General features: G+C 39.8%; 2 protein-coding genes across 2 annotated transcripts in view; one reads left to right on the top strand and one right to left on the bottom strand.

Moving 5' to 3' along the window:
* The window catches only part of INSYN2B (inhibitory synaptic factor family member 2B), a 115,578-nt gene extending 112,051 nt beyond the window's left edge, over nt 1-3,527 (top strand). The window contains exon 4 of the mRNA XM_038534785.1: nt 535-3,527. Coding sequence (XP_038390713.1) covers nt 535-721 — 187 coding nt within the window. The 3' untranslated portion in view covers nt 722-3,527. The remainder of the gene's footprint in view (nt 1-534) is intronic.
* The window catches only part of DOCK2 (dedicator of cytokinesis 2), a 397,882-nt gene that overhangs the window by 203,899 nt on the left and 171,537 nt on the right, over nt 1-22,446 (bottom strand). Inside the window, exon 27 of the mRNA XM_038534784.1 lies at nt 19,953-20,048. Within this exon, the coding sequence (XP_038390712.1) occupies nt 19,953-20,048 (96 nt within the window). The remainder of the gene's footprint in view (nt 1-19,952; nt 20,049-22,446) is intronic.

A 22,446-nucleotide genomic window follows, 5' to 3' on the forward strand; every position in this document is an offset into this window, starting at 1 on the left:
CATGCCAGGTACTGCTCTAAGAACTTCCTTTGTGTTCTCTCACTTAGTTAAAATACATATTAATTTCAAAGAAAGCCTTTGAGATAGTTGCTGCTCTTGTGTCCATTTTATTGATGAGGAAATTGAGTTGTCAGTTTTATCGTATATTTTTCTGCATTATTTAAATCTTCTATAATGAGACAGTTTTTGTGTAAAATGCATAAAAAGAATGAACAATTTAATAGCATTAAATAAATGTGTGAGAGAGATTGAAGCAATATTTACTGAACACCTACTATCAGGCTGCCATATTACACATCTCATTTAGACTTAAGAACAACCCTAAAAGGAAGGCATTTCAGGTGCCAATTCAGTCCTTGAGGAACTGGAGGTTGAGAAGGCTGGCAAAATCTTCCCAAGGTCAGTAGGCACTTAAGCATCTGGGACTTGATCTCAAAGCCTATGCTCTTCCATGTCAGTTGGACTCTTGGTGATGCTAAATCAATATGTGATGATTTGAATTTACTTTCCTTCCTTCTCCTCTATGTTTTTCAGTGTAGAATATGATTTTCGGCAGCAGGAAGGCAGGTTCCATGAAGTTCTACAGAGTCTGGAGGAAGCGGAACCAGTGGAGGAGGCATCTCCCCCACCAAAGTCCCCAGCAGAACCCCCAGTCCCTGAGAAACAGGACTTAAGGAGGAAAACCAAGAAAGTGAAGAAGAAATGCTTCTGGTGGATCTGAGCTTGTTGGGTCTATTCCCTTTGCCCTCCCCAGATACCTCCCCACGGTGGGGAATTCACTGCCCTCAGGCCTTCTCTACTTCTTAGCACAGGCCCCAGGTGGTTAGCCATTCAACCTGCAGAATGGGAAAGACTCGGGGCTAGTTTAGCTGCTGCTGGACACCTGACAACTAATCTCGCCCGAATGAATGATACTGCTTGCTGAGGACTTCATGGAACCTAGAGTGACCACTTGCCTAGTTCCCTGTCATACATGACCAGGCCACAACCTGGTTTGAAAGTCTAAGTTCCCACCATGAGCAAAACCTCATCACATTTTCCAACACCTCCATGATACTAAACACTTCCTTCTCATCCTGGGTTCATCATCCCAAAAGAAAACAATGTTGTGCATAACAGGAAGATAGAGGAGCATTATAAGCAGACACCCCAGGAAAAATTAGATACATAAACTGGCAGTTTTCCAAGATATTGTCATACATAAACACAATAGAAGTAAGGCATAAAAATGTGAAATTACCTAGTGGGTTGGGTCATTTTCATTTAGATCCCAAATCAAGGATGTGTCATCTCATGCTGTGTGAGCTTTATAGTCTGTGGCAGAGTAAGAGGTTATAGCAGAGTATAAGGAACTTGTTGGTATGGCTACCCTACAGTTGTAACTGCTGCAGTAGGGCCTGCCTTAAACCATCATGTTCTCAGCCTGGGGCCTTGTTTGGGCTTGAACTTTAAGATTGGGCTTGAAGTTTAAGATTCCACAGTTAATGTCCCTGCAATATTTAAGAGATGAGATCCAGCAGCTTGTCTGTCCATTTCATCTTACTAGTAATATAAAACTAAGGTAAAAGACAACACTGGTTCTTGGTCATTCATCTCAGCAACAGCCTTGTAGATAAGTTCCAAAGTATATTAATCTTCACAGTCTCCCTTTCTGATGACCAGGTGATGGTCACCTGACTGAAGAAGCAGCAAGACCGGGGATGAGGATATATTTTTTACATTTTAGTATTAAAGACCTTTCCTTCCCAAAGTCTGAATTCTTTTGAAGTCTGACTCATTCTTTTGAGAAGACCCTCATACATGTGGGTCCAGTCAAACTTGCATGGCTGAAAAAAACTACTAAAGTAAAATAATTAATTGCTACATACTCTTGGGGATAAGGGGCAGGTTGGAAAGGCTCCTATCCTTTGCATTAAATTCTCTACCAGCCTGTGGTTGCATTGATGCTGCTTAGAAAAGGGACCCTAAAGCTCAATAAGCATTCAGTGAAAAAGGCATTTCATAATCCCCTTTGCTGAAGATCAGGTGTCTGAGTTAGAGTCTGCAGAGTGCACGTGGGATGTATGTACCCCACTGCAAATTGAGACTAACTGAACAAACCACTCCGACAGCTTCACCTTTCCCTGTCACCCTGCTGCAGTGCACAAAGCTATTTCAGTGGGAACGAGAGGGAAATTTGGCAGAGAGTCTCAGCTTGCACTATTTAAGTCTTGGAATGTCATTCAAGATGTTCTCATTCTGTTTCTAGTGTAATGTTTAAACCCACAAAATGAGACCAGAATACATAACACTAAGTTGGAATTAAGATAAATACACTTGTCATACTTAAGAAGTCACATTTCAATAAGATATGCTATCACTGGCTAAAAGCCACAGATCTTTCTGTATCCACACAATCAACTCTCAGTTGGCCCCAACAGTGGAAAAGAACAGCACAGAGGATAATCCAATAAGACAAAATCATTTGGGATCTCTTATATAATTTTATCTCATAGTAGAGCTTCTATCTTAATTTGCTTTGCTTACACTAATTTTCAAATCAATTTATATTCTTGGGTAGCATGTTAGAAAATAATCCTGTTCCTGGAATTAAGATACCCAAGTAACACAACAGTCTATTACACTAACCTTTGACAAATTGCTTAAATTTTCAGGACCTGTTTGTCCACTCTTGAATGGAAATATAAATCCCTACTCTACCTACTTTATAATCTCTGTGCATATTCCAACATCAAAATGAGCAGGATGACCCAGAGCTGAGCTGGATCACTTGCCAGAGTTAGCCTGCAATGATGAAGAGGTATCTGAGGTAACTCACACAAAAAGGATAATCCAACCCTTGGATAGTGAAGCTCACCTTGTCATACATTTACATTGAGTTGGGGGGCCTAAGATAAATCTTCAACTGAATTAAATGAAATTGGAGTTGGAAAATGTTGACATTTTTTAGAACAACAACAACAAATGAGGCTATAATAATTCTATACCAAAGCACAACACAGCATTGCTCAGGCCACCAACCTGAAACCAGGAAGGGGGTCTTTTCTGAATATTGAAAATTTTAAATAGTTAGGAGGGAAATGGATTCAGTAAACAACTTCCTGCTAAACAAAAGTGGTTATCTCTATATTTTGAACAACACACAGATCCATATGCCAAACCTCTATAACTCATCTACCATGTGAAATCACTTCTTTGTCAAATATTACGTAACATCTACCATGATATTCTACAGAAATGATGTACCTGAGGTTATATGGTTTTATGGAGAGATATTCATTTAGAAAAAATTACTTTTATAAAATTGAAGGGAAAAAGACCAAAACATCAACTTCAGTTGTAGGAGTTTATGTAGCTGCTTTCTCTGTAGTCAAAAAAATAGGTACTCACTATACTTGGAACTTCATACCAGTTCATCTATAGAGCACCTTCTTAAAGACTATGTACCAATGTAAGGTTTTGTAAATTTCTAAACTGTTTTAAATGGGATATTATCTTTTGCAATAAACTTACATATTTTTCCTAGGCTTTAAGACTCCATTACTAGCTTGGGTTGATTTCGGTTATAAAATTTAAACTTAAAAAGGATGACTCAATGGTCCTAGTGACAGAGATCATTTTCATTATATTCACTTCTGTATGTTTCCCAGGAAAACAAATCAACAAAGAACATATTTAGAATATAGTGCCTCAATGATCACATGAAGCCCGTGTGTCCTGGGAGCAAAGGAGGCTGTTTAAATCAATCGAATAGTTCCTAGCATCATTCAGATGGATACACTTTCATGATTTTCATCGTTATTGTACCCATACAAAATAATTTATTCAACATTTTAAAATTTTTTCCTGTAACTTTCTTCCTTAAAAGGAAGCTTTATATCACTATCATAAGGAAACCAATATGATGTTCCAAAATTAGAAGATGAAATCAAAATAATGTTATCAAATTCTTGCTAAGGTCTTTGAGTGTTGAAGGTGTAAAGTCTGAGACCAGCTCTCTGTTAAAAAGGGAGATAAGCAAATATTCAATACATGCTAAAGCAACTTTCACATCAAACACATTTTCTACTTGACTAATCAGGATGTTTGAGAGAGAATTGAAAAGAAAACAACTTTTCTGTCATGTGATTCCATTTTTTTTTCCTTCATTGTCCATGAGCCATGTAAAACCAGCTTGTTTATCAATTTAAGGCAAGAGGAGTCTTGGGCATAAAATCAGAAGTCTTGGGTTTGATACTCTTCTGCCATCTTCTTTTTCTTAGGTGACTTTGGGAAAGTTAACCTCTGTGAGTCTTGGACTCTTTTTTTTTATATATAATACTGAACATAACCTTTGCCTTACAAGGGTTTCTAACATTTAAGTGAAAGTCCTGAGCATAATGTAGAACACACAACAGATGCTCATTAACTTTATATGCATTCATTTGCTGATTGAAGTAAATTGGGAGAAAAGATGCAAGATGCCTTCATGGGGCTGCAGTGGGTTTTCAGAAACAAGCTTAAGATTTTCTCAGTGCAACAAATGGTATTGATGAGGAATAAACTCTTCCTGCCCTTATTAAGACCAAAAACCAGGACAGTGGATGTTCACTGACAAAGTCCTCAGTGATCCAGAAGAATAATATGCAGGCATATCAAGCACAGCATAGGACTCTGAGAAATTAAAGATCCTTGTTGTGTGGAATCAAATATCCTTGAGGTAGAAGACACTGCAAGAGCTGGAGACCTGCCATTTTAAGTATGAGGCAGTCAAGTAAGGCTAGATGAGTTATCCAAGGCTCACGGGAATAGCTCAGGGAAGTCAGTGCAATGTAGTGGTGGGATAATATGGGAAGTCTACTGGACACCATGACCCAGGGCAGTTCCAGGAACCACTGACACTAAACTTGAGACCCATTCTAACTGGCAGGTTCAACTTTCTCATTAGCTGAGCAGAGGTTTCAAATGGCCTCTGACCAAAAAGGCTTTCATTTCAAGCTACTCAAGGCAACTTGCTGTATGACAAAAACATATTTCTTTTTTTAAGCCCCAAGAAACATAGATGTTTTATGATCATTATGGTCATAAAGTGTGGCTTACAATAAAAAGAGCTGTGGGACAAATCCATACCCAACCAATACTGTTTGTGTTTGGTGTAAACCATGTTTGAGAAGCTTAATGCTCATAAGCCCTTTTGGTTTCATCTCAACTTGATTTACAGCTTGAATTCTTATTGGTCACACCCATCACCCCTACTCCCAGTGTTTCCCAAATATATTATTTCTGTCTGCCTCCTACTGTACTCTTCATGGGCCCTGTAGGAGGGAGTCCATGAAGAGCAAACCTAGAGCTTGGTTTTCTCACTGCCAGACTAAGCCAGGTGCCAAGATAAGCATCCTTTTCCTCCAATACTGCCATCCTGTTCCAAACCCCTTCTCTTAGTTGGCCTCCACAAATGTGTCCTTACTGATCCACCAACATGCACTCCCTTCCAGTACATTCTCCACATTGCAGCAAAGGTAATAACTGAAAAATTTAGATCTGACCCCTGTCACACTTTGGCTTCCTGATAAATTTATAAAGAAAGACCAGGTCTGTCACTATGAAGGGTGCACCTGCCTCTCCCATGGAAATGCCCATCTTAGGCACTTTCCTTGTCTGCTCTACAGTCACATTGAGTCACTTTGGCTTCCTTGAACCCATTATGTTAACTCATCCTTAAAGGTCTCTGTAAACTTTTCCTTCTGCCTGAAATATGTCATCCTCCCTGCCCAGTTTCCAACTCTGTTGGGGCTTCCCAGGTAAGGTTTTCCAAGACTACTACCACCACTTCCCTAGATCACATGAAATACCATTCTTGCACAATCATCTGGCACCAGGCACCGCTCTATCAAATTTTTTGACACAGTTGACCTTATACATATATTTGTGTCATTTTTGATGACTGTATTTCTCTCTCGTAGTCTATAATCTTCTTAAGGTAGGAATCCTGCTTATTTTTGCTTACTTTTGTATCTCTAGCACTTAGCACAATGGAATTAAAAGATCTGTTGCAGGAATAAATTAATGAATGGTTTGGATCCAGTGGACAGACACACACACTCAAAAATGATTCCCAGCTTTTCTCCCTTCCTATTTTCATATGTGGATGGTCCCACTGGAGTGTACCGGTTCTGTCTTCCCCCCAAGAACATCCATTCTTCTACTGACTAGTAAGTAATGTGCCCAGGGCTTGCATTCTACTATGGTCTATGTGGCACACAGGACCCAGAAACATCAGCCACTATCATCCTACCTCCACTGCCAACCTCCTAACACCTTTATTCTGAATATTGACAGTCCAGCTTAACTTTGTTTCAGAACAAATTGTCATCATAATTAAATCCCAATGCATTTTGCACATTTTACCAAGACACTGCCTCGCTGTATGAAAAGAAAATTAGCTCTGAAATTAAAGCAGAGTGTTAACTATTTTCTATGTAATGTTTCCATTAAAATGCCAAAATTTATTACATGTGACCTAGTCCATTTTATACAAAATGCAATTTAAAGAAGACAGGGTCTAAGTGAAGAAGCATTGGGCAGGGTTATTTTGCCTTGGCGTAAACCACAACTAAAATGAAAAGACAATAAACATCACACCAAAGGATTATTTCTTCCAAAGTAAATAAAAGATTTATTAACATGAACGGCCTCATCAATTCTCAGAATCCAGAACTATATTTATTTAATTTCACTCAAATGAAACCAGTTTTTTTTTCTCCTTGCAAAATCTTAATATGCATTTTTAAAAAATTATCAGCTAAACACAATGACCTCTCATTGGTGCTTGGATTTGGTTTCCCAGGTAGCACATGTGATATTGTGATACTCTGGTTATGCTGACAGAAAAGCCTTTTTTCTCCTGAGCCAAATGGGCTGAGTCATTTTAATTGTTGAAATGCAGAGTGGTTCACTTAGTTCTTATACAAAGTACCCCAAACCTTGACTGAATCTAATCCCACATGCAGAAATTCCATATGGGTGATGGAGAAGAGGGGAAGTCATATGCTGTTGTCATTGTTTTTTGTTTGCTGGTTTGTTTCGAGATGAAAAACAATATGCTTTCTGTAGTCAGGGATCAAAGGGAGCAAATTCAATGTCATGCAATGAACTCACCACTCACCAGACTGGATTTCCTGGAAGAGATCCCTCCCTTCTCTCCAGGACCATGCATCCCCAGTGCCAGGGAAACTTCTCAGATGAACCCCAGTCCATAATCACTTTTTTCCAACCATTATTGATTACCTTCTCTGTGCTAGTCAAGAAAATCATAGATGCAGTCCTTGTATCATAGAGCTTATTATGGTCCAGTGAAGAGAGATGGGTTCTGATAATAAGCACACAGCCTTTTTTGATTCATGCACCTGGATGTCATCCTTCACCCCTTCCTTTTGACCCTCTTAATGCTGTCCTTGTTATTCTCTTGTGATAATTATTTGTCTTAAGTTATAGCTATTTCTAGTTCTCCCTTTAACTGATTTGTTCTTTTTCCCCACTATATGTTGTGTCCTGAGAGTAGGAACTATTTTCCTTACCTTATGAAGTCTTTAAGTGCAGGAGGTGTTGTTTAACTGAAACAAATGATTTCACCATGATGAGCCTTTGTCTGTTCCACATAGAACCCTGCACTGCACTGGCTTTCAAGGGCTACTTTCTCTTATATTTTCCAGCTCCCTCAGATCCAGCCCCTTCCCAGCTGCCTGGGGATCTCTCTTAGACACATATCTGACTGTTTCCTGGCTTCCAAATCTCTAATAGAACCCCACCACCATCCTAGTACCTAACATTCCTCCCACAGCAAACAAGATTCCTTACAATCTGACTCCAACCTAGTATGTGTTGCCTAACTTCCTACTACTCTACTTCCCTCTATGCCCGCCTCCTTGCCACTTCCAAAAAAGTCTCAGGCTATTTATAGCATATCAGTGACTTAGCACTGCTGTTCCCTCTATTTGGGACATTGTTCCGATACCTATCTATCATGGGAAATAATTTTCATTTGGGGGAAAATAAATGAGTATTAGCCATATTACTACTAATTATGATAATAAAGGCTCTAGTTTCTTGAAGTTTAAATGGGCTGTTATTAAATAATGCTTTGCTTCCATTAACTGATTTATTTCAAGGTAGCTTACAATTGCCCCATTTTCCAGGAGAATAATTGAGGCTTGGAAGGATATAAGTAATGTGTCCAAGCCTATAAATGTAAGGTGGTGAAGGCTGGAGTTGTTCAGGTCTGCCAAACTTGGGAGCTTGGGCTCTTAACTCCTATGGCAGACAGTGAGTTGCAATTTAAATGTCACCTCCTCTCTGTAACTTTTTCTGATCATCCCCCGCCCCTGCTATGAGATTAGTCACTCCGTCCTCCGAGTACTCATGGCGCTTTAAACAGGCTGCTGCTTATATTATCTTGACATTTCTTTTGTCAATCTCTCATGCATATCTCCACCAGGGAACAAAGTCCCGGGGGACAGAAATTTTCTGCATCTCTACCTCCTCCTAGGTGTTTATCACATTGCCCGAGATGCTGTAAATGCTTCATATATGTTTGTCAAATGAACTGGGAGAAAATAAGAAGATGAAAATGTTAAGAGAAAAAACAGTCCATGGTAGAGAGACCAGAACAAAGCCAGGAGCCCTGACTTCTGCTCCTTATTTTATGCACAATTTTGAAAAAGTACTTTCACCTCCATCCCCCACATCTGTCTTTAAAATGAAACCATCTGCCTTTCTGGCTTCACAGGCTGGTTAGAAGAAAAGTAAAATTATATACATGAAAATGCTTCACTAAGTTTGACTATCTCATTAATTCCTATTTTTAAAGAAATAGTGTTTGAGTGGTTTTTTTTTTCCTGATTATAAACGGAAAGCGAAATCATTTTAGAAAAAGTGAAGCTACAGAAATGTACAAATCATGTGTCGCTTAAACAGAAGATACTAACATAATTTTAGCTTCAGAGTAGGCCTCCAGTCCTGACCTCTGGGAGATCTAGGGACTCTGATAATCTTCTCCTCCCTGGCCTTTAGGGTCCCTGATGACTTTCTTATTGTTGTTAGGGTTCTCTGACTCTCTATATTTAAGACCTAGAATTTCCTCATGTTAATAAAAAAAATCATCATCAATATTTAATGACTGCACAGATGCATCATTTTATGAATATAGCATAAATCTAGAAAAAGGGGTTCTGATCTTGAAGGGTCATTTTATTGAATTGATTTCTTTGAGTCTCTTTAGAAGGCCAACACCTCAGACAGAAAAGCATGGACTGAACTCCTGTAGGGGAAGCCTGCTGTATTGGAGGTTGTGCCAACAGGGTTTCTCACAGGGAAGGTCCAGTTCCTCAACAATATGCCCAGAGAAAGACCCTCTTTTATGGGATTTTTCCTTCTAGTTTGGGACTCAAGCCTTTGCAGCAGACATATGGTGGCCAGTTTCCTCTCAAGGGGGCTTTATTCACAGCCCAGCTATAGTAATAGCTTAAAAATAATTCCCAAATCCAGGAGAGATCCAAAGCCAGGGCCACAAAATAGTTTGTCATCTGATTCACAACACTTGCATCAAAGCAAGAGAAGACTCCAGCACTGAAGGAGAATAATAACGGCTCTTATTTACCAAAGACCTGCTAGGCGGTAAACTCTGTGCTACAAGCTTTACACAGACCTCTTTATTCAATTCTCACTATGGGATTGACAGGTAATAACTATTATTAGCCCCATTCAACAGATAAGGGCACCAAGGAGCAGAACTGTGAAGTGAAGAGACCTCCTAGCCCTGGGATAAGGCCTCCTTGCTCCTTAAAAAAAAAAAGAGTAGCAGGTCCTAGCTAGCAAAAGCCTTTCAAACTATAGACTTTGTGCCCCAACCCCATTGCCCTTAAAAAGCAATGCTGGGCAGAGGAGTGCTCAGTCAATGCCCAAATGGCAGACGTTCTAAAGTTCTAAAATTTCCAGAGTTCCCCAAAGACAAGAAAAGGCTGTCCTCTCTCCCAGTGCCAGATAATGGTACAGGAGATAAAAGTGAAGTCTTACCTTTTATTAAAGGTAAATAACTTTTTCAAAATCAGATCTGTCCAGCTCCACTTATAGAAGCTAAAAGGCATTAAGATATTTGGAAGTAATTTCATTAGGATGATGATGTACCAGTCATACATTTCCTAAGTACTCATCTTACAATTCCCAAACTCGCCTCTCCCTCCCTGCTGGGTGCTGCCAGCAGCAGCATATTTCCTATGCTCCTTGCCAGTGGAGGCTTCACCATAGGCACCAGCTTCTCCAGGGCTTCAGCTTGATTCCCCTGAAAAACCATAAAGCACATGTCCCAGTGCCATATGCAAGACTGTCACGGCAGCAGCAGCAAGGGTGTGCTTATTACCCAGGAGCATTCTGTCCTCATAGCAGAGGTCTGCTTGACTAGGCAGACCAGGAAGGATGCAGTAGCCGTTTTAACAAATTTAGGAACCTCATAGTTCCACTCAATTCCCATCTCTGTGGCTCATCATGGAATAGAAGAAAGATTTAGAGAATGAAACCAGCTCTTCTTTAATGCCCCAGTTCTGAAACTTTGATCTGTCTGAAAGAATCCTACCATACAGGGCTAGTAAATATTTGGGAATTTTACACAGAAAAGTTTTATATGAAAGTTTGATATGTAACAAATCTTCTCTTGTCTTATTTTTTTAAACCAGAATTCCTTTAAAGCTAGACATCAATCTATACTTTCAATTAGTTTGTTCTTTCCATTCATTTACTCCCATAGCTTGAGTAAAATGCCTGCCACCTGCCTAACCCTCAGCCTATGGACAGGAACCCCAAAGAAAATGGGATACAGTCCCTTTCCTCTAGAATCTTGGTCTACTGTGGAACATAGATAGGTGAAGAGGAAATTCTATTATGATATTGTAATGTTTTCATTGAAAAATGGACAAAGAACAATGAGGTCACTGAAGAAAGATGAACTTGAGGAATGAGAGATTTCACAGACCGTAAGACAAAGATAAGGCAAGAAATGCCTTTCCTTCTTACCAACCCCTAACCCTTCTTCTCCACCTATTCAAATTTTTCATGTCATTCAAGAACTAGACCCAATTGTATGAAGTCTACCTCAGTAACTAACTTCTGTGTATACCTGCTATGGGTTCTTTGGAAGTTGGGACACTAATCCATTTTTTTTTGCATAAATATTTTAGGCCATGTACTCCTTCATATACAATTACCAATATCCTTATTAAAACAAAGCCTCCAAAAATAAAAAATAAAAATAAATAAAACAAAGCCTCCCCACCCACAAGAGCACCCTCTACAGGACCAGATCACGCAGCAACTAAGCTACCCCAAGCTAATGATGCCATGCCTTATTTATCAACTGAAATTTCAGGTCTCTTGTATAATGTTTGTTCTTTTTCTTAAGCTGATCTCCCCCTAACACATATATACACATTTACTTTCTTAATATTTCTCAAGTTTTATCTCATAAAATCAATGTCCCAGTTATGTAGAGTGAAAGGCTTAAAATGGTGCCTTTGAACTCTATAGACCTGGATTTGGACTCTATCTTCCTCCTTATCTGGCATATGATGCTGGACAAGAGGCTTAAACCCTCTGATCACTCTTTCCTTTCTGAAAGGGGATCATAATTTTTGTCAACCTCACAGATCAAAGTGCCACACAGTAAGTACCCTAGAAATGTTCATTGTAATTATCACCAACATATACATCCTCTGAAGAGAATGAATACATCCTCCCTCCAATTCATTCCATTTTGTTCAAATATTCAATAACAATTCTCTGTCTTCTCTTACCTCCTATCCTAATCATGTCATAAGGATGATAATGGTAACACTTGCATGTTAAGAAAAATAATGATGGTTTGTATGTAAGTAAAACAGATATCAGAAATATTCCATTTCTTCAGCAGGTGTTCACTGAGGTCATCCTATATGCCAGTATTTCCTATAGATGCAGAAGTGATGAAGATATTCTTCTGTAGTGCTAGAAAGAATGTTCTCATGACAGTATGATGAGTACATGAGGCAGGTTCAGGCTGAAGAGAGCAGAGAGGTCCCAACTTACATGAGTGGAAATGGGTCAAGATGTGCCTCTGAGGCCAAGACGTGAAGGAGAAAGAGGAGTGTATGAGGAGATTTTGTCAAGAAGGGTAAAAGGAGTATATTCTAGACAGAGGGAATGTCATGCAAATGCCATTTGGAATGGAATGCAAAGGAAAAAAGGAACATTCAGTAACTAACAGAGCAGTTCCATCAAGTTAGCACAAGAGTGGGAGGTAAGGAGTATAGGGGAAAGAGGCAGGCCCTCATATTGGGCACAGTGAAGGCCATGGTGAGCAGCTGGGCCTTTATCTTTGGTCATTGTGGGGCCATTGATGTTTTCTCACCAGGAAAGTTCTACTTTATAAGACCACATGGGCTACAATGTGAAGAATTCAAAAGGGACAAGAAAGGAGACAGTGTGTCTTGTTAGCAGCTGCAGCAGCAGCAGCAGAGAGAGATAGTCATGGCCAAATCTGGATTACTGGCATTGGTGGTGGAGAAAAGATTTGGATTTGAGAGGCCTTTAGACCTAGAACTTGGTGGTCTGCTCAAGAGCGTGGAGACAAGCTGCACACAGAAATATTGTTAACAAAGTATTGGGTTGCTGAGTGAGTCAGCTAACTACTTCTGGTGCAGAACCTCACATCCTCATGTCTTAGACTGTCCTTAACCTCCTCTCCATGGGACAGGGTTGGGTGGAATTGGCACCAACTATCTTGCTGTGGCCCCTGCACAAGCATCATGGAGTCTGTGGGCTCAAAGTGTGTCAGAGAGTGGGCATGTGGGTGGGCCATTTGCTATTCAGAAAGTGAGATCAGAGATTTGAAAGCCTGGCTCTCTGATGACTCAGGTGTTTTATGGAGTCTTCAGTGCTATTGTGAGGTAAAGCAATGGAGGATAAGGTGATTTCCACTTTTTTTTTCCTTGTTGAACGAACTGCTCTGAATTTCCAGAGCTGGCATGATGCCAACTGCATTTACCTTTATTTAATCACTCAATAGACTCCTCTGCGAAAACAGGGGTAATTAGGCCCAAAATATATCACCCAGAGGCTTATTTTAATTACCCGAAATAAAAGTTAGATCCCAATTTCAACAAAATTACCAGATTGTTTTCCTTCCAAGAATTTCTGGCAGTGTTTAAGTTCCCTGGTTAATTCTCCCTATGAGATTGTCCATCCTCAGCACTAAGGAAGCCAGACACAGGGGATAGCCTTCTACAGAGCAGTCAGCAGCAGGATGCACTGTCCAGGGAAGGTTCCCTGAGATAGCCCCTCACCTACACAAGTGAGTCTGGAGAGTTTTCCTTGCATTGCTCCAAGACCAATGGCACAGAGCAACAGACACTCACTTTGATGTCAGGCATCCTCAGTTTATGTCCCATCTTGCCACTAGCTGTGTGACTTTGGCCATGATGCTTTCACCTTCTGGTGTTCAGTCAGCCTATTCTCCCAAACCATGGGATATGTAATGATAATTACCTGTGAGGACTCAAAGATATGCTCTATCACACGGTAGTGATTTCCAATCCAACTTTTTTTTTAAACGTCTCTGCAGATTACAATCAATGCAATAATAAGCCCCTGTGTCACAGTTCAATTGGTAGCATGTTCTCTTTCTAATGGGCACATAAAATCATGGTGCATCTTACATTGAATAAAATATGACAAGTAGCAAATAGAAACCTGGTAAAATGTTAACTTCTCAGATTAAGTAGGGCTTTTGCCCCCCTTACTCTTTTGCTCTTATAACACAGCCTTCTTAAAAAAAAAAAAATATGCAGAAACTTCTACAAGAGCTTTTGGACTGGGCTGGAAAAACACCAGTGATTTCAGTCAATACATAATATTTGCAAGTATTTTGCATATATCACTGTTCTCTAATCTTATGCCTATGACAGACATCAGTAATTGGTACTTCTTTCCCTGAGATAAGATGTAGCCTTTGAGTCTTTCCAAGTGCTGTACTACAGGCAGCCATTACCAAGCCACCAGAGTTGGCACATGAAGCAAAATCTGTTTATGTCTCTGACTCAGGATCTTGGAAGATGGAAAAAGAGAATAGGCATTGGCCAAATCAGAAACCTTAGATATATGAGAAAGATCTCAAAAATGATACAGTTCATTGCACAGAAGAAACCAAGGTCTATAGGGATATAGGGACACTGGCATAAAGTCACAGAGCCAACTCTGGAGGACACATATGGAAAATTTCTCCGGTTCACTCTTAAAGACAGAGAACAAACTGGTGGTTGCCAGAGGGGAGGTGGGTAGGGGTATGGGTGAAATAGATAAAGGGCATTGAGAGTGCACTTACTTTGATGAGCACTGAGTAATGTATGGGATTGTTGAATCACTGTATTGTACACCAGAAACTAATATAACACTGTATTTAATTATATTTAAATTAAAAAAAATTCTCCTGTTCTCTCTTATCCAAATTGTCCTTTCCACCAAACTATGCTGCCTTTCTCAGCCTCAAAGTCAAACTCCTTGGTAACTATAGTAAATAAATGTACATCTGATTAATTGGACTCTAGCAAAGAGAGTGCAGCAGTCATGCAAAAGTTTTTTTGCTTTTGTAAAATTTCTTTTTGCTCATTTGTCACCATCAACAATTCATTGTTTAGGCAAGCAATTTACAGAAAAAATCAGGAGTGGTTATTTCCAGCAAATGACAATTACAATGTACTGTGCACAAGAAGTGATCCATCCTAGCCCTATGGTTCCTGTAATTTTAATAGCTAACACCTTTCATCATAATGTTCCTATTCATACAAATAAAAAAAAGTAAAGTCACTATTTAATCCTGCATAATGACATGCTAACAACCAGCTACCCCCCGTCCACTCAAGGTCCACTCAGGATTTCAGAAGTAGTAGGCCCGTCTGCTGTTTGCCATAAATATTTGTTGTTTAATATTCCCAAGCAATGGAAACTGACCAATAAAAACTGTATCTGGAAAATTGAAAGTGATGGCTGGAATGGGGCTCTCTACTTCTTGTCAAATTTCAATTTGAAATTAAATTGGGGCCTTCAGCACTAAGACAGGGACTCCTGACCTCTGAGTAATTACTTTCCAACATCTTTTTTTTTTTTTTTTTAATTTGGAGGAGATACTTCTAGTCTAAGAAGTGCTGGAAAGGACTATTTTATGAAAATGAAGCTACATCTTAAGAAAAACCTGCTTATTCCTTCTAGTTCAGGCACGTTCCTATTCCTAGTGAGGTATGCTTTTTACACACCTCCAGTGCTCCCCACTCAGCACTCTTGTTGTAGTAATTATACCAACAAACTCAAGAGTCACTGAGACTAATGACATAGCTTGCAACTTAGAACCTCTGCAAAGCTCCTGGAATCAGTCCAGCAAAAAGGGAAAGTATGAACAGGCAATTCCTTATATTGCTCCCATACTCCCTGGGATATGGGTTCCTGATACCTAAGGAAAACATTCTTCGGAGAAGGAAAAGTATTCCAAACCGAGAGAAAGACATATACAAATACATGAAGGAATAACACAGCACTTCTAAGGATTATTTCACTCATTTGCTTAACAAACATTTATTGGGTACCCACAGTATACCAGGCACATTGCCAGAAGCTGAGGATAAAAGAATAAAACATGATCCCTGCCCCCAAAAGAACATCCACAGAATGTAGGGAGGCTGGACCACAGAGACAGAAAATAACCCTATAATGGACAAAGTACAATAAGCCCAATGACTGAGAGTGTACAGAGGCTCTGAGACAAATGGGGGAGTCAGGCAATTGGGGATCGAAGCCATAGGTGCAGAAAACAGCAAGATTTAGTGGGAGGCTAGAAAGGCAGGCAGGTGAGTAAGAGGGATAAGTCAAGGGTAGCTCCCCTATAGTTCCAGGAGGTCAGTACCATAAACTGGGGTCCTAAATGAAGGGAGAGTGTGGAGCAGGCTCCAGAGGGCTGGTGATAAGTTGTGTTTGGGACATAATGAGTCCGAGGTATTTGAGAGACATCCCATCGAAGGAGGTCATGGTTTTCTCAAGCCAACTCATTTCTGAGTCTTTGTGCTGAATATGTAAGAAGTCCTCATAAAATAGTGAATGAATAAATAAATGAATATTATATACAAGAAACACAAGTGCAAATGCTTTTCATGTGTTATTTTATTTAACTCCCATAGGAGCTTTATGAGGAAGGTCTATTTTTACCCCGTTTTATAGAAAGGTCCAAGCCTTAAAAGTTCTGTGGTATAAGAGAGGACCTATCTTTGGCAAGTTCATAGATAGAAGTGTCTCAAAAAAATAAATAAATAAAAGAAAAGGAGAGAGAGGGAGAATACATAGAAAGATGTTCATTATTATTAGTCATCAAATTAAAACCACAATGAGACACCACTAGAATTGTTATAAATCCATTAGAATTGTTAAAATCTGAAAGACTGACAATATTAAGTATTGGTGAGGATGAAGATAAACTAGAACCCTGATATTACTTATGGGAATATAAAATGGCCACTATGGAAAACAGCTTGGTACTTTCTCATAAAGTTAGATATACACTTCCTATTTGTCCTAGCAATTCCATTTCTAGATACCTACACAAAAGAAATTAAAACATGTTCACACAAAGTTTGTTATGTGAATATTCAGAGCAACATTATTTCTAATAGCCAAAAGTTGGAAACAATTCAAATATCTCTCAACTAGAGAATGGATAAACAAAGTGTGACATAGTTGTACAGTGTAATACCATTCAGCAATTAAAAAGGAATGAAGTACTGATACATCCTAAAATATGGATGAACTTCAAAAACAGTATGCTAAGGAAAGAAGCCAGACACAAAAGACGTCAAATTTCATGATTTCACTTATATGAAATTTCCAAAAAAGGCAAATCTATAGAGACAGGGAGTAGAGGAGTGGTTGCTTAGGGCTGGGATAGAGGTTGGAGATGGGATGGGATGCAGACAGATTGCAAATGGAACTTTCAGCAATGAAGGAAATGTTAGCAACTGATTTACAGTCCTGGTTGCACCACTATACATTTACTAAAACTCATCAAACTGAATACTTAAATGAGTTAAAATTTAAAGCATGTAAATTTCACTGCAATGAAACTAAAAGAATGAAAAGAAAGAAAGTGAAGAAGAAGAAGAAGAAGAAGAAGAAGAAGAAGAAGAAGAAGAAGAAAAGAAAGAAAGAAAGAAAGAAAGAAAGAAAGAAAGAAAGAAAGAAAGAAAGAAAGAAAGAAAGAAAAGAAAAACAAGCAAGCTGTGTAATTTAGAAGTGGTAGGGAGTTCCTGACCAGGTTGGTAAGATTTGAGCAGCTTCCTAAGGGGTGAATTTATGCTGGATCCTGAAGACTAGGTAGGATTCCAACAGATTGAGGTGGCACACTAAGGAATTCCAGACAAAGAAAGTGGCATGAGGGGGGATCCCTGGGTGGCTCAGCAGTTTAGCGCCTGCCTTTGGCCCAGGGCGCAATCCTGGAGTCCTGGATGGAGTCCTGCAACGGGCTCCCAGCATGGAGCTTGCTTCTTCCTTGCCTGTGTCTCTACACACCCGCCCCCCATGTCTATCATGAATAAATAAATAAAATCATTAAAAAATATTAAAAAGAAAAAGAAAGTGGCATGAGTGAGAAAACACCAGGCCTGTTTGGGCAATATCCAAACATCCACTTTGGCTGAATATTTGGATGGAAAACAGTAGATGAAAAAGCTGAGAAATGTGGTTGTGGCCAGATCACAGAAGCTGAGAATGGTTGGGCTAGTGCATTTAAGACTTAATTTTGTAGACAGTGGGGACCCACAGAATATTCCAGAATAGAGAAGAGTCCTGGCAAAGATGAAGGGGGCAGCAGTGAGGAATGTGTACTGGAAAGGAGAGTAACCAGGGCAGAGCATTGAATGAAAGTCTCAGACAACAGGCCACAGTGCTTGAGGGCCAAACTATGCTCACTTGCCTGTGTCGTTAATGCAAAAGGACTTAAAGACACATTGTACCAGACAGAAAGGAAAATAATCAGACATCAGTTATTTGGCGCTTCCTATGATCCAGGCACAGTTTCAAAGGATGATTGTTTTAAAGGAGAGACAGAGAGTTAAGACCTGCTATATACAGAATAAGCCAAATGGATTGATCATCTTTGGGTCTGGCTCCAAAGAAAAGGAATAAAGATTAGGGAAATCATAAATGCTTATCTAAAGGGTGTTATGGAAACCACAGATATGGAAGCTTGTAATTGAATAAGAAATGTAGATACTTCTAAGGTGGAAGGATGGGAAGTGAAACAAATGGCAAAGACCAATTTCCATGGCTATCTGCCACAGGAAGGCAGGAGCACCTGACCCTGCTGGCATTTTCTATGGATGTCACCACTGCTTTAAATGTACACAGTATACATTAAGTAAACATGCATTGACATGACTGAACAGAACCAAATGGGCCTAAAGAAAATTGCTACACTCCGCTCCTTCTCGGGATCAAATCCTTGCCCAACTATAACACTCAATGCCTTATGTTCTGTATCCATGAAGCAGGACTGTAGTGTATCAACAATCAACGTTCCAAACCTCACCAAGATCCCAAACTGGATTCCTGAAAGCTGAATCCAGCTGTTTGGGGCTCAGAGAATATTTATAAATATGTTTTTTATTAGCTGCCAACACTTAAATATCAGGAAATTTCATATTTTCAGTTTCTGTTGAGAAGTTGGGAATTCTGGCAACTGTATGACCCAATTCCAAATGGTATTAATCAATCACAGCTGAGAAACATTTGTCCTCATTAAGCATTAGAGTCCCTGTCTGATATACTTCATTCATTCATTCACTCATTCATTCAACAAATATTTATCAAGTACCCACTATATGCAGGGCACTATTGAAGGGTCAGGAGATACAAATGAACAAAACCAATGAAGTCCTTATATTCTGGAGCTCATATTCTTACAAGGAGAGCAAGACAATCAATCAAGGGATATATTCATATTTCAGGTGGTGATAAGTATTAAGAAACAAGTTATGTGTAGAGATTAAAAGAGGATGGAGAGGTGCTGGATATTTCAGACAGGGTAATCAGGGCAAGGAAGTCTTGTTAATTAGGTGACATCTGAGCCACGATCTGATTTACATGAGGAAAAAAGCCCTCAGATCTGAGGAGAAGATAGGTCAAGCTGAAGGAACAGAAAATATAATCATGTTTTATGTGTGGGAGAAATGGGGCAGAGGGCACTTCAGGCCTTAACGATGGTTTGGATTTATTTCAAGTGAGATGGGGAACGACTGGTGACTTTGAGCAGAGGAGGGACACAGATGAATATACTCATTTACATTGGTAACTGGCCCCTGTAGACATTGTTTCTGGCCCATGGTTTAAAGCAAGATGGGGAAAGGCTAAAGGGTCAGAGATGGACTCTGTCTGGAGAGAGAAAATAATCAGACTAATGAGGCAGGAATCTCCTGATCTTCAGAATATAGCATTTGTGCAAAAGGCTAACCCAAAACTTAGCAGTGACTTGAATTAACTAACATCTGTGGACAGAGTTACTATACAATGAATCTGCTTAGAAAAAGAAGCTCACAGGACTCTGAGAGAGGTGGATGTGAATGTGGAGAATTCTCTCCGGCCCACTTACAAACAGCTTCTCTCAGTCGTCCGCCTTTACCAGTGACATCCCAACCCACTGGTACACTCAACTTGGTGGACAAGTCTTAAGTTTTGTTTTGTTTCAGGAACTTGAGCTAACTCTCATTTTATCCCAACTCAGATGAGAAAAAATCTATCATATTCTAAAACAAAGATCAATTGGCACCAGGTGTCGGACATGACCTGGCATTCCAGAAAATCCATTCCTTGACCCTGAACAGTTTGAAATGTTTGACAAGAGGAAGAGAACTACTCACAATCAGAACATGATCCCGCCCCATCGTGATGACCGTCCGGTTCACTGTACGAAGAAGCTGGACCATGATTTCTTGGATATGGTGGTAGGTGAAGGCCTGTAACACAGAGACGTCTATATGACAACCAGACATTGTACTGCACATCTCTTCCAAAGAACATACAACAATGGTCAGACATGGTGATCACCAAGACCTCTACCACCACTACCACCAGTGCCAACACCAGTACCACCACCATCATCATTGTAGTTGTTGTGATCATAATCCCACAGCCATCACCATCTGGCACAGGGCTCCAGGAATTTCACTAAATTTCGCTAAATTTTACTAAATATAAGGTAGGGATTAAGAGCTTAAACTCTGGAATCAGAAACTTTTGTTTTAGATTACAACTGCAGAATTATTGTGCTATTGGCTACTTCTCTGAATCTTGGTTTCTTCATAAGTGTAACAGTCAGAATCTGACCTGAATAAGAAGGGAATTTGCTGCAGGAAATTGGTTATAAGGGTGATGAAAAAGCTGAGTCACAAAACAAGATAACCTAGGGATTAGCAATAGAAGGAAGTCGCTATTACCGCTGAGCTAAAGGGACAAGTAGAGAAGGCAGTGTTTCTGGAGTCCGGGCGTGGGCTTATGTGATGGAAACTATAGCCAAGGGAGAGCCTATATAGTAGAAGCTACATGATCTATCTTGGGGGAAATCCATGGTGAGCCTGGTTGTAATATTTATAGGGTGCTACCCACTTTAAATACAAAGCCTCTGAATCTTGGTTAGAACTTGCCAATGCCTTTTGAGGATTTGCCATGATGGGCAAGGGTTTCAGGCATATTTATAGAGCAGATTCACTACATTCTCAAATCCTTTAACTAGCATACCCTTAAGGAACAGTATTTCATCTATGCACTCCTAGGAGGGTGGTCATGGCTAAGTGGAAAGGCTTTAGGATTTTAAGATCAGCCACTCTAGGTCTGAATCCCAAGTCTGCCCTTACCAGCTGCGTGTTCTCACTTATAACTTAACCTCTCTGAGCCTCAACTTCGTCATCTACAAATTATGGAAGGTTTTCTCACTAGTCTTTCAAGATTGATATGGACTTAAAACTGACATATGTAATTCTGGAACAATGAACTTGCCTTATATCACTGCACGAGATTCTGTGGGTCTGAGAACTAGCCTGGGCATCACTAATTTCTGAATTTTATGTAGGTTATTCTGATGGCTGAGAATCGTGACACAACACACTATGAAGCCCTGGAAATGCAAGCTGGAATTTGGGAACAGCCTATGTCTCCAGGACCCAGTCAGAGCCTGACATAAACAAAATGTTTAAGAAATATGGTGGCTTAAAAAGCAGATTATTATTCATAGTCATTCATAAGCACCTCATTAACCTTTGCTACATTCAACTCAACTGTATTTCGTCTCTTAATGTAATCAAAGAAAGGAAAATAGACTCACAGTCAGGGGAGGGCAGGAAAAAGAAAGAAAATGAGCTTATTAAAAAGCCCCCCTCCCCTCCAATGTGACTATTGTCATCCAAAGATAAATAACCCAGAGTTTGCTTCCTTCCTCTCTCTGCCCCACACTTGCTTTTTCTACACTTTGGCCATAATCCCAGATTCTCCAGCCCTCTGGAGCTCACCAGTAAGACTTCCATCACAGCATATATTTCATAGAAACAAGTTCTCATGCTCCATTCGGTCCCACAAGACCTCAATCTCTTGTAAAATTCTCTTGCTAGATTAGGTGAGCTCCCACCACCCCCACCACCCAGCCCTTTCCCCACATCTGCTCAGGGCTAAGGGAAAGAACATCTCCCTTCACTTCTCGGCTGCCACTCAGCATCTCTCCTGACTTCCTTCTCCTCTATTTCTTCAAGCCTTTTTACTGACTTACAATCTCGTACCTCTTACATTATGTGACTCTGATGCCTACGGTAATAACAATAATGCTAACATTTGTGAGTGCTTACTAAATACCTGGCACCTTGCCAAACACTTTACCTCCTCTCACAAGATGAGCAATATTATAATCTGCATTGTTCCCATGTGGAAACTGAAGCCCAGAAACATTAAATCACTTGTCCAGAGTCACCCAGCTAGAAATTTAGGGAACAAGGATTCAAACCCAGCAACCTGGCTTCAGAGCTTACTCCTGAGTCAGACATACAGGCAGCCTGGAACAGGAACACAGATCTCTGGTCGCTGCTTTGTGGCCTTGTCAGTCTCTACCAAGATAGATAAACCCTGACTTCAACTAAGCCAACTTCCAACTGCCTTCAGTGACTTCTGATCTTTTCTTTCCCTTTTAGAAAATCTTCACTGCTATGTATTCATGACTCCCTTATCTTCTCTGCGTTCATTTGCAATTTCATCAATCTAAGCCCACTGCAAATTTATACAATGGTTTCTATTTGATGGTATTTTTTTTTTCCAGGATTACATCTCTTCCTTTACCAACAGAGATAATATAACCCCTTTTCTCTTGACCTC

The sequence above is a fragment of the Canis lupus genome, chromosome 4, assembly GCF_011100685.1.
Source record: "Canis lupus familiaris isolate Mischka breed German Shepherd chromosome 4, alternate assembly UU_Cfam_GSD_1.0, whole genome shotgun sequence".
Classification (NCBI taxonomy): domain Eukaryota; kingdom Metazoa; phylum Chordata; class Mammalia; order Carnivora; family Canidae; genus Canis; species Canis lupus.